Here is a 12819-nt window from a genome sequence, read left to right as displayed (position 1 = left end):
GGAGGACAAGATGGATGTCTTAGCTCAAGCAGGGAGAGCAATTTGCCTTACCACCATCTTTCTTTCTATTCAGGCCCTCAAGGAATTGGATGATGGCCACCTGCATTGTTGAGGGTGAACTTCCTTACTCAGTCTACTGACTCAAATGCTAAACTCTTCCTGAGACAATCTCAGGGACACAGTGAGAAATAATGTTTTTATCACCTCTCTGAGTGTCCCTTAGCCCAGTCAAGGTTGACACATAAAATTAACCATCACAAGATTCATTCCTGAACTAACTTTGTACCATGTATTTTCTCTCTGACATTCAGCACCTTACAGAATGCTTTGTGCTTAATATCTGTTGCCCTACTGTTATTTTATTCAGTCATTCCCAAAATGTTTATTTGGCACTTAGTATGTGGTGGGAACTGCAGGTTTGGATGAAAAAGGTGGTGTTGTTCTTGCCTTGGAATCAAACATAGCAAATCCAAAACTAATTGTGCCTTGTGATTTGCTACCAGGCAAGTAAGCATGGATGGCTCAATCTCCACCTATGATTTCTGTTAGTGAAAAGGTGGTATTCCTTTTTTGTTTCATTTATGTACCAGAAAAATTTGATATTGTAGTACTGAAGAGCAGTAATATCAGAAGAGCAGCAATTGAGCAGAAATGCCACAATTATGTTGGAGAATAATTTTGATTTCCAAGTATCTTATGAGAGAACAATCTGGGAATTTAGAGGACCCTGAAGAGATTTGATACATGTAGTCCTGAAATACTGGTAGATGCTCAGCTCCCAAGGAGTTACCAGTAAAATGCATTAGCAAACTTTATGTGGGAAGATGATAAAAGGGGAAAGTGATCATCCTGCCATGCAAATGATATATACATAAAAGTATAGGAAAATGTCACCTTTACAACTGAGTTTTTTTTTAAGATTTTATTTATTTAGACAGAGGGAAAGGGAGAGAGAAAGAGAGGGAGAGAAACATCAATGTGTAGTTGCCTCTCACACACCTGCCACTGGGAACCTGGCCTGCAATCCAGGTACGTGCCTTAGACCAGGAATCAAACCAGCAGCTCTGATTCACAGGTCGGCACTCAATCCACTGAGCCACACCAGCCAGGACTACAATTGAGTTTGTAAATGTATTTTTAGTGGATTTTATGACCTTTGAATTTTGGTATTTCCTCTTTTCAAATGGATTATTATGTAAATACTTACCATATTGGAATGTTGGAGCACAGCGTTCCACCATCCTCATTACTTTCATTGCATATGCCCGAGTTTGGCAGTGGCCCTTGGAGTTAAGGATCATTAGCACAAAGGAATTTCATGTGAACTTAAACCATATGATGAGTATAATTATTCCTATGGCTGAACATAATAATTCCAGTGTTGTATTTATAGGAAGGCAAGGAAAACTAAAATAAGAATGTGTGAAATGGTAAGCTGTAGTCATTCTTTACTAAGGAAATTTTGTTATTATTTAGCTGTAATATTCCTGGTTCTGCAGCATCTCTTAAAACAATGGGATTAAATAGTCCTAGAGTTTTGAGGCAATGGGGTTCTGAACAGTTAGTTTGAGTTAGATTTCCTAGTTTTAGTCCCAGCTAATCTTTTGGGGAAGCTACTTAAACTCTTAAAATTTGAGTTATCTCAGACCATAAAATGCCAACCTTATTGGGTCAGTGAGAGGAATGAGTAAGTTAATGCGTATAAAGCATTCAGAAGAGTATGATACATACAAACTAAATTCTTAAAATGTTAATTACCATTATTATGTGTTCTTGTATAAATGGTCATTCCCAAGCAGGTATGGGCATAAACATCATAAGCAGAACTTTTTTCATAATCCCCCAATCAGGCCCCCAATTTCCTATCAAATTTCATTCTGGGTTATGTACCAGGAATTAAAATAATTTTGAGAGATCATCATAATGTAGTTAAGAATCACTAACATAATGGTAACACTAATTTTTTTTATCGAACTTAATGGGTTTTTGCATCATCTTAAGCTACCAGAAAATGTTGCCCACTTTATTTCATAGAGTCTTTATTTCACTTAGATGAATTAAATAAACTATGGGAAACATTTTATTTGGATAACAAGGCATTTGGCAAGATAAAATGGCAGAACAGAGCAGATGGAATCCTATAGCTTGAAGGACTGGGTCAGAAAGAGGTGTTTTGTTATATTTTTATTCATTTGAAACTGTTCTGGAAAGGGCCTATGATTCTGCTTCAGGGTGCTGATTCCTGTCATCCTGTGTCTTGCTAGGTGACCCGGGATGACACTGTGGTTTTTTAAAACATTTGTCTGTCAGTTCTGTGAACTTTCGCAGACAGCTCGTTGCCATTGTTTTTGTGTCTGCACCGAGGTCTACATAGTTACACAGCTGACATTGATTTGTTCCATTCCATCTTGACATCATGGCTCCTGCTTTCCAGATTTGTCGGACAGTTTGCTGAAGGCTTCCTATTATTACCCTGTCATCTGCGCCGGCTTCCCTCACATTTGTCTTCACCATGTGTCTCCGTCATATGAAATTACCACTGCCAGGAGTCCATGGTTATGAAGTCAACTCATTCATGTTAAATGAGGATAAAAGGTATTGTGAGAAAGAAGGTCACCCAGGATTAAACCCTTGATGAGTGCGGACACGAGGGACACTGGGGAGCAAATTCCATCTCCACAGTGGAAAACTGGTCTTTCATCTTTTCTGTGGAGCCACCAGCTAGAGGACTCTGATCTTCTCCCAGGCAGGAGAACACCTGAGGACAATGTTTACACGGTGATGCCAACGGTAGTTCATTTTCTAATAAAGCGCTTTCTAGTTCATTTTCTAATAAACACTCAAACAGTCATGTGCTCCAGTACTACAAGCACAGTCACTATGTCAGATTCCCTAAAGGCATTGCTGAGGTAGAATAGCAGAAATGATCTTCCATTCTTTCATTATACATAGAACTGGTGTGATGGTGTTGCTGTTGGTGCTTCTAAAACCAAGGTCGTAGAACCTGATGTGGGTTAGGATTTTCCATGGAGAGAAAGTAGGAGGACCAACCTGTGTAAGTTAGAGTATTCTAGCTAGGCGTTCGTCAGAGGGACGGTGGCTGGGGGCATTTTAGGTTCACTCTCACTCAGGTATGTACTCCTTTCTCCGAGGTTTCCACGTTCTTTTTGAAAATGACCTACCCTCCAAATAAGGTACATTGGACCCTTACATTAACACCTACTCCCTCACCAAAATGGCAATGAGACTTGCCAAAGGGGGTAGCCCCGTAAACCTAGAGAATGGGCTAGTAAGGAACTATGTTTCACCAAATTTGAAATGCCGTAAACCATTAGCATTACTTTGTGTACTATTGAGAAAGCAACAATGCTTTTTAAACTATCACATTATCAAATATAAGTCATCCAAATTCAAGAGATAGTAAACCCAGAGATGTTAAATATTTTTTTAAAAAATCTTAGAACTGATTCAATATCAGTTTGACCCCCAAGTTCCTCACCCCACCATCCACAACTGGTTGACTGGACTCCTCCACACTGAGGAATATGAGAGGTTTATTCTCTGGATGGGATAAAATTAAAGTCTGAACTCCAGGACCACAAGAAAGAATGTTTAAAGTAGAGTATTGAAAGTTGGGAGTGGGAAAACATGAAATTTTGCTCACTAAATTTTGAGCCTCTCCCTGCTCCTGGCCTCTACATGGCACAGTTTTCCAACTAGTTTCAAAGCTAAATGTTTACAGTTACACCTGGAGCTTGAAGGACTCTTCTCTGGGAGTGTTGCATGCACACACGTACTAGACCCCCCTGCAAGAGCACCACTAGCAAGCCCCACTTATGCTGAGTCTGACAGCTCTCTCCCCCTACCCACCCCCCCACCCCCGAAATAAAAGCAGGCTGCTAGGGAACTTAGACATTTCAAAATGCCTGTAATGTGAAAGGTAAATTCTAAAACAAACTCGTTATAAAAGAGGAACTGTGCTGAGAGAAGGAAGCATGACAACAGTAACATTACTGAGGGAGAAAAGATTATTTCACAGCTACATAATAAATACTAGATGATAATTAAAAGTAATAGAGGGAAAATATGTCTTAGAAAGTAGGAGTATAACAACACCAATGAACCACTTGTTAGAGACCGATATGATTTGAGTTAGTTTGGATGTGCAGCCAGAAGTGGGATTACTAAGTCATATGGTAATTCTATTTTTGTTGTTACATAGATACAATTTTATCAGTAGCTGCATTATTTTACATCTCCACCAACACTGCACAAGGGTCCCAGTTTCTTCACATCTTGTCAAACTTGTTATTTTTTTGTGCTAGGATGATAGCCACCCTAGCAGGTGAGAGGTGATATTTCATTGTGGTTTTGATGTGTATTTCCCTGATGATTAGTGATGTTGAGCTATTTTTTTATATACCTGTTGTCCATTTGTGTCTTTTTGTAGAAATGCATATACAACTATTTTGCCCATTTTTTGTTGCTGTTTACTATTGAGTTGTATGAGTTTTTTTACATATTTTAGAAATTAACCATGATAAATATTTTCTCCCATTTCATAGTTGCCTTTTCACTCTGTTGGCTGTTTCCTTTGCTGAAAGGAAAGGAAGCTTTTTAGTTTTGGGTAGTCTTAGTTGTCTATTTCTGCTTTTGTTTCCTGTGTTTTAGGTATCCATCACTTTTTATAGTTTGATTTGAGTCACTACTTCCCACTGCCCAGGAGAAAGTCATACTGGTGGTCTTTAGCCACATAATTATTCTTTTATTTATTTTGCCAGCTTCTCTTTTCCCGTCTACCTTCCAAATCCAGATAACATTCAAATATCTTTCTTCACTCTTCTTCTCATCATTTTTTTAAAGTCTCAGCTTCACCAACTTAATTTAATACCATCTATTCACTTAACAATTTTACCAAATAAGAAATCCAAGGAATTATTCAGCCCTGGAAGGTCTTCCCTTTCTCCAAACATCCCACTGAGTTAAAACTGGAGAATTGTCCTCTCTCAACCCACCCCACAGTTTAAGTATCTCTTGTGGGACAGAAGCTCATTTCCTGTTGCAGCAATGCCCCAGGTGATGCTATGGATGCCCTTAGGCCATAGGAGTGTCCCAGGTGTGAGAACCACAGTTCCAGCTCTTTGGTTCCCAAGTCTAAGGTCAGTTTTCAGTTCCAACCATAATATCATATCAGGATTCCAACTATATGATGTAGCAAAAACAGTCCTCCCTATGAGCCTGAGGCCCCTTGGTTGGGGTGAGGAAGGAAATAAGTATAATATGAGTGACAGTGTAGTAAGTCATTTCAGAACCTGGACTCTAGAGTTTATTTTTAATTATTGTAATATGACTCCTAATGAATTTCATAGTATATATTGGCATCATATGGCCTCTACACTACTGAACTGCTATTGTCTCTAAAAAGAATTGAAAGGAATAGGAATATTTAGTGCATCCACAAAGAATTCGTTCCATCAGTGCCCCCCTTCTCTATGTCCAGATCTCCTAAAACACCATTTTTATTTATTCCCTTTTCTGCTTTGGAAGAATTTCTTTCCTGGCCAAGGCTAATCCTTCCACCTTAAATACCCTAACATTTTTTGTAAAGTGAGAAAAAATAGAACCTAGGTAATAGAGGTTTTAAGATGTTTACAAGGTAATACATGCAAAGCACTTAGTTCAGTGCACATACACTTATTTAACAGACATTGATTAAGCACCTACTGTGTGCCAGTACCACTCAAGAGTCTAGAAACAGTAGCAACCCATCAGGAAAAGTTTCTGCCTTGTATACTATCCTAGTAATTAGGCACTCGATAGTCAGCACTCAATAAACATTTTAGCCTCTGACTTTATGTCTTGTGTTATTATATTAATAAAATAGAGGATTTCAGATGAAGAAGAGAAACTTACTTGCTCCTCAAGGACCTTGACATTTATGTGTACTCCTCAGTGAAGCACAGAGGGATAATTCACTTAATTACTTGCTTGTTTCATATACGCAATGACAAAGGAAGCATTTATTGAATGGGCATTCTAAAAAGACAACACGTTAGTTCACTTTCCCTAATAAAGAAAATGTCAATTCAATTAAAAAGTCATCAGGCAAATAAAAGTAACAACCCAAAGGTAGCCTCTATTCGTAATACTGTATAGTGAACAACGTTTTTTCTTGAATGTGGAAACATGAGTACTTAGCTGGTTACTAATTTGGTGTGAATTTTTAAATGCAGTGGAAAATATGCATTTAAAATTCAAGCATAGGGGAAAAACTTATTTTTTAAAAACCTTCCAGCTTTCATTAAAGATACAGTAACAGGATGTGGAAATACCTTCTACCTGAAAAAAAAACAGCAAAACCCAGACAGACAAAAAATATGAATGCAACACCAGTTTGCATGACACTGAATTGTAGGCAATGAAGGATGGTGCTTCCTAAGAGGCATGAAGCAAATAAGATGAGCCCTGTGGTTGCCCCAGCTCACAGCAGTGAAAGAGTTTCCTCAGGATGGTATGGACGGGGGATTCAGACAGAGCCCAGACCACTCCGTGAATTTGGAAGACAGCACCGAGAGTCCAGGAAGTTAAAAGGTGGCTGGGATTTGCAGGACAAAATAGAAGAAAGGATATTGCTGCTCAAGCAGATAACTCCTGGGATCTGCAAAGGATCACCTTCTCCTATTCAGTAGAGAACTGAGTAGCCCATGTGTGTAAGGAAGCCACTGAGGAGCAGGGAAAGAACCACCTGAAAGAATGGGAGGAGATAGCACCTGGTGCTCACACCAGGACCAAGATCTGTGTCCACACCCATCAGCCAAGCAGGGACACCCCATAATGTATGGGGCATGGAGTAGAGCACTCTGAAGGTTCTGCCTAGGCAGTGTAATTAGCCCTACACTACGTGCAGTTCTGTTGCCTCCAACAAATAAATACAAGACTCAAATATGTCAAATTCTTTCCACATATCTGTGCCCCAGAACAGAGCTTAACAATATCTGTAGGACTTTGAAGATAACCAGAATATAAAGAGATAAAATTCAAAATGTTTTATGTTCAAAGATCTTCACACATGAAGAGGAGAAAAATAAGGTCCATATTGAGGAAAAAAAAATCAATCAGCTGAAACTGACACAGATGCTAGAATCAGGGCATTTAAACAGTTTTTACATGTGTATTCCATGTGTTCAAAAAGTTAAACAGAGACATGGAAGATATAAAAAATTCTCAGATGGAACTTCTGGAGATGTTTGATTCATTTGAAATAAAAATACACTTAATAGAATTGATGGTAGAGTCAACATTGCAGAAGAAAGGATTGGTTAATTCAAAAGCACTCATAGAAGTATCCAAAATGAAACACAAAGGGTGAGAAAAAGAATTATTTAAATGAGAGAAGAATTCATGAGCTGTGGGGCAATTCCAATTGGCCTAATATACACTTAATTGTCACTGAAGAAAAGCAGATAGTGGGTAAGAGAGAGAATTTTTTGAAGAAATAATGGCTGGAAACTTTTGAGATTTGAGGGCAACCTTAAATCTGAACACTGAAGAAGCCCAATGAATCACAAGCAAGAGCAGACACCCCAAGGAACATGAAAATCAAGTTGTTCAGCACTGATGATAATCATAAGTGACTCCGAATAGGTGCAACAATTTTGAGAAAGAAGAACAAAGTAGGAGGGATCACAATACCTGACATCAAACTATATTACAAGGCCACAGTAATTAAAACAGTCTGTTTCTGGCATAAGAACAGACAAATAGATCAATGGAACAGAATAGGGAGCCCAGAAATAAACCCAAGTCTCTATGGTCAATTAGTATTTGACAAGGGGGACAGAAGCATAAAATGCAGTAAAAATAGCCTCTTCAACAGGTGTTGGGAGATCTGGACAGCTACATGAAAAAAAAATGAAACTTAACCACCAACTTACACTATATACCAAAATAAACTCAAGATGGATAAAAGACTTAAATATAAGTCGTGACACCATAAAAATCCTAGAGAAGACCATAGACAAGAAAATCTCAGATATTCCATGCAGCAATATTTTCACTGATATGTCCCCTAGAGCAAGGGGCATAAAGGAAAGAATAAACAAATGGGACCTTGTCCAATTAAATAGCGTCTGCATGGCTGGCTAAAGAAAACAGCATTAAAATGAAAAGGGAACCAACCATATGGGAAAATATATTTGCAAATGATATCTCAGACAAGGGTTTGATCTCCAAAATATATAAAGAACTCACATGACTCCACTCCAGGAAGACAAACAATCCAATTAAAAAACAGTCAAAAGACCTAAACAGACACTTCTCCAAGGAGGACATATAGAGGGCCCAGAGACATATGAAGGGATGCTCAGTATCACTAGCCATCAGAGAGATGCAAATTAAAACCACAATGAGATACCACTTTACACCAGTCAGAATGGCCATCATAACCAAATCAACAAACAATAAGTGCTGGCAAGGCTGTGCAGAAAAAGGAACCCTAGTACACTATTCGTGGGAATGCAGACTGGTGCAGCCACTGTGGAAAACAGTATGGAATTTTCTCAGGAAACTAAAGATGGAAACTGCCTTTCAATCTAGCAATCCACTGCTGGGATTATACCCCAAGAATCCTGAATCACCAATCCAAAAGAACCTATGCACCCCAGTGTTTGTGGCAGCACAATTTACAATAGCCAAATGCTGGAAACAGCCTACGTTCCCATCAGTAAATGAGTGTATTGAAAAGCCGTGGTACATTTACATAGTGGAATACTACTCAGCAGAAAGAAAGAAGGAGCTCCTACTCTTTGCAACAGCATGGATGGAACTGGACAGCATTGTGCTAAGTGAAATAAGCCAGGTGGTGAAAGACAAATACCATATGGTCTCACCTATAAGTGGGACCTAATCAACAAAGCAAACAAGCAATCAAAATAGAACCAGAGAAGTTGAAATAAAGGACAAACTGGCAGTAACCAGAAAAGAGGAGGAAGGAGGATAATGGGGGGACAAGTGAAAGGATCATCAAGGATCATGTGTAAAGGACCCATGGACAAAGCCAAAGCAGGGAAGGATTGAGGGTGGGAGTTTGGGTGGAGGCTGGTGGGAAAAGTGGTGGCAGGAAAATGGAGACAACTGTACATGAACAACAATAAAAAAAAGAAAATCTTAAAAGGAGTCCGAGAAAAAAAACACACCACATAAAGAATCAAAGATAAATAATACCATAGTTTTTTTTTTTGCCAGAAATAATGCAAATGAGAGGACAGTAGAGCAAAAGTGTTTTAAAGAAATGAGGACAAATAAAGACTCTTGTGGGCCATGTAAATCTGGAAGAATTTATCACCTAAAGAACCACATACAGGAAATATTAAGGGAAGTCTTTCAGACAGAAGGCAAATGAAGCCAGATGGAAATACAGATCTGTACAAAGTGATGAGGAGCCCTGGAAATTGTAACTATATTTGAAAGGCAGTTTCACAAATGAAAAAGTGTCTCCTATCACTTCCCACCCATATGACTGAAATGAAGAAAATATATAGTGAGGCCACAGCTTTGAGGAAGCACACCCAAGTATAGGGTCTGTCCTAGCAGAATTCCAGGAAGATTTATGAGTCCTGACTCATAATGCTGCACTGTCTCATTGTATTGAACTACTGCTAATATATGCAAACATGCAGTAAATTAAAGTTCTTTCAATAATACAAATAATGAATTTCTATCTACCTATGAGGAGTTCTCTATGGTCCTCAGGTATTATGTTTTTAAGGTGTTATCAATTCAAAGGTATGAGTTGGTTTCCTGCTATACAGAGGAATTTACGATAATATAATGTAAAGACTAGTAATGAAAAATCTCCTAGAACTTGCATATTTTTGAGGAAAGAAACACGAAAAAAGCAGAACTTGAAGGCAGAAGAAGGGAAGCTAAACTGCACAAAATACACTCAGCAGAAGTCTTGGTACCCATTCTTCACAAATAGTCTTTGCTCTCCTTCAGAATATATGAGAATAAAAGTTTGACCTAAAACAACAGCATGCTTCCTAAGTTTTAGCATCCCTAAAGGGAAAAGTGAAGCAGTCCTATGTAGAATGTCTCTTACACAGATCCCCTAAATAATGTCAACATTAAAAAATCTGCTCTTACGGAAAAGAGGAAAGATATTCTTAATTCATGTAGAGGACAAAATAGATCCTACTTTTTAAAGGCCTCACCCAAGACTGTCCTGGGGTAATAAGTAAAACTCACTCATCTTTTCTGGACAGACAAATCCCTGCAATGTTGGGAGTTTTAGTTTTCCAAAATTGACTGCAACCCTATATTTCATTATTTTTCAGCATTCTTTTTTTAATCACCAAAACATAACTGTGCAGATAGTTAATTTTTTAAAAAGAGGTTAAATGTAACACAGTAAAAACATTTCTTGAACTGTTTAGTTAAAGCACGTGATTTGATATAATTATATTTATTTAAAAACCTAAATGTATGGGGAAGTAAAATATAAAAACTAAAATATGGTACAAAGCCCAGTAGTTGGAACAGCTAAGATTCTTGATGTACTGAATGAATAATTGTTTATGAAAGTTAATCCTTTAACAGTAGACTTGGGGATATTTTGTAGAACTGTAGATCCTTCATTGGTTTAATAGGCTATTTTAAAAAATGATATAGCAAAATTTCAAAGGTCATTCTCTTAGTCACTAGCCTGTATAGAGTCTATCATTGCCATTCCACTCAAATTCAAAGCATAAGAAAGTATAGGTTTAAGCATGACTTTTCTTCAGTCTACAATATGTAAGTAACATGAGGGTCAAATTAGCATACTGAGGCAGCTGGAAGGCCAGTAGGGAAGAAACACTGTACTGCAAATGATAGAAAAATTAAATCTTTCACTTTTGGTATCCGTGGGGTGATGGGTCATCCGCCAAACACAGCATAGGCTAATTTTTCATGGACAGTGTCTCATTGAGTCCTCATGTCAACCTTATGAAATAAGTATTGTAAACCCATTTTATAGATTATAAAAGTGATATTTAGGTTAAATAACTTATTCAAGACCCTGCAGCTAATGGGCCCCAGGACTGTGACACAAGCCTGGGTCTGCCTGAACTGCAAATTCTTCTTCAGTTCCACACCAGCACTCTCTATTTCTTAGATTTGACATCTTGGCCAGTCAGATTTTTCCCCCTCAACCACCTGTCTTTTGGGTCTGAATTCCACTTTTTACGTAAACAATAGAATTCATCTTTTTGGTGGTTCTCTTTCAGGAATTACAGTTTGAAAGACTGACTCGAGAGCTGGAGGCAGAGCGCCAGATCGTGGCCAGCCAGCTGGAGCGATGCAAGCTGGGGTCGGAGACCGGCAGCATGAGCAGCATCAGGTACTGGGCGCCCCGCTCTCCGTGGCCTGTGCTTTGCGTTGCAGTGAAAGTAAATTGTGGTGTTTATCTTCTCCTTACAAAGCTGGCAGTAGAATTGGAACATTCAGTCAGTCAGATGTTGGAAAGGAATTGCAACTGACCTGATTTAAGATGTTCAAAAGCTCTCTGAAATGGCCTTATTTGTCCTTGAAACTTTTAACAAAATTAGGCCCTGCCCTGAGTGCAAATATGCATGATTTTACACAAATGAAGGCTCTTCATTTGGTCAGCTTGCTTGAAGTCAGGAGATGTCATACCACAATCTCCCAGTTTGTTCATCTTTTCTGAATGATCCGGAGTTGCAGGTTCTGGAAATGAGAGAATATTCTGATGTAACCCTTATTGTTTGCTAATATAGAATGCTAAATTATAAAATTGCTCCTTCCATGTCAACCACACATTTAATTGCCAGGTGTAAAACTATTTCAATTTCATAAATAGAGTGGTTATTCAGCTAGGGGTTAGTTTGAAGTTATGAATGTAAAAACAAAACAAAATGTAGTCATTTGGCCACAGAGTAAATGATCCACCTTAGGACTTTGTTTTTCTATTTAAAAATGCAAGTGTGCACATGTATGTGTGTGTGTGAGAGAGAGAGAGATAAACATACATATAGCTCAGTTTGTCAACTTTGGTTTCTCAGAAATGCACTGTACTTTTCTGTCCTCTTGTTCTACATTGTTTTTGATACTGCATTTTTAGGGAAGAGTCTTGATTAAGGAAACAGAAGTTACTGTTGCAAATAAATTCCAATATTATAGTAACTTAACACAAGAGCAGGCTGCTGCCCATTCATGCAACAGATGGAGGTAGGGGACGCTGGTCAGGGAACTGCTTCCTTGCTTCCCCTCTGTATCATGAGCAAGGACCCAGCTTCTCTCTTGAGAACCCTTATGGTCTCATTGTCAAAAACATCACTATACCCACAGCCCATTGGTGAGAACCAGTCACATGGCCGCTCACAGATGGGAGTGGGGCAGGGATTCCTAGTCCTGGGGCCTATACCCACTCTGCTGAGGAAGCAGGAGATTGAGTTTGGTGAGCCCTTAGCTACCTGCTGCCACAAAAGAATTAAAACATCATTATCCATCGCTTTAATGCATTTATCATCGCAAGAGTAAATTTGCACTTTGGCGGCACCTGCCATTAGTTTTTTAGCATTGTCCTTGTCTACATTGAACAGTGGTAAACCTTTAAATAGAAATCATCACATGAATGGGTATCATTGTCAATTGCAAAGCCGTATTTGGAGCATGTGGAAGCATATCCACTTCTGTAGTACCTTGGCAGCAAGAAGCAGGCAGTAGTAAATTGTGATCTCTTAAGCTCATCACAGACTTGTCTGAACTCCCAAGTTACTGGAAGGAGGATGGACAAGAAAAAGGAAAAGTAAGTTGTGTCCA

General features: G+C 38.6%; 1 protein-coding gene across 3 annotated transcripts in view; it reads left to right on the top strand.

Moving 5' to 3' along the window:
• The window catches only part of CTNND2 (catenin delta 2), an 830908-nt gene that overhangs the window by 286031 nt on the left and 532058 nt on the right, over nt 1-12819 (top strand). For all 3 annotated transcript variants that reach the window (XM_045848256.1, XM_045848255.1, XM_045848257.1), the window contains one exon: nt 11265-11377. In XM_045848256.1, the coding sequence (XP_045704212.1) occupies nt 11265-11377 (113 nt within the window). The remainder of the gene's footprint in view (nt 1-11264; nt 11378-12819) is intronic.

Source organism: Phyllostomus hastatus, unplaced genomic scaffold (assembly GCF_019186645.2).
Source record: "Phyllostomus hastatus isolate PE091 unplaced genomic scaffold, TTU_PhHast_1.1 phas_contig_58, whole genome shotgun sequence".
In the NCBI taxonomy this organism is placed as follows: Eukaryota; Metazoa; Chordata; class Mammalia; order Chiroptera; family Phyllostomidae; genus Phyllostomus; species Phyllostomus hastatus.
This window is presented reverse-complemented; position numbering and strand designations above follow the sequence as displayed.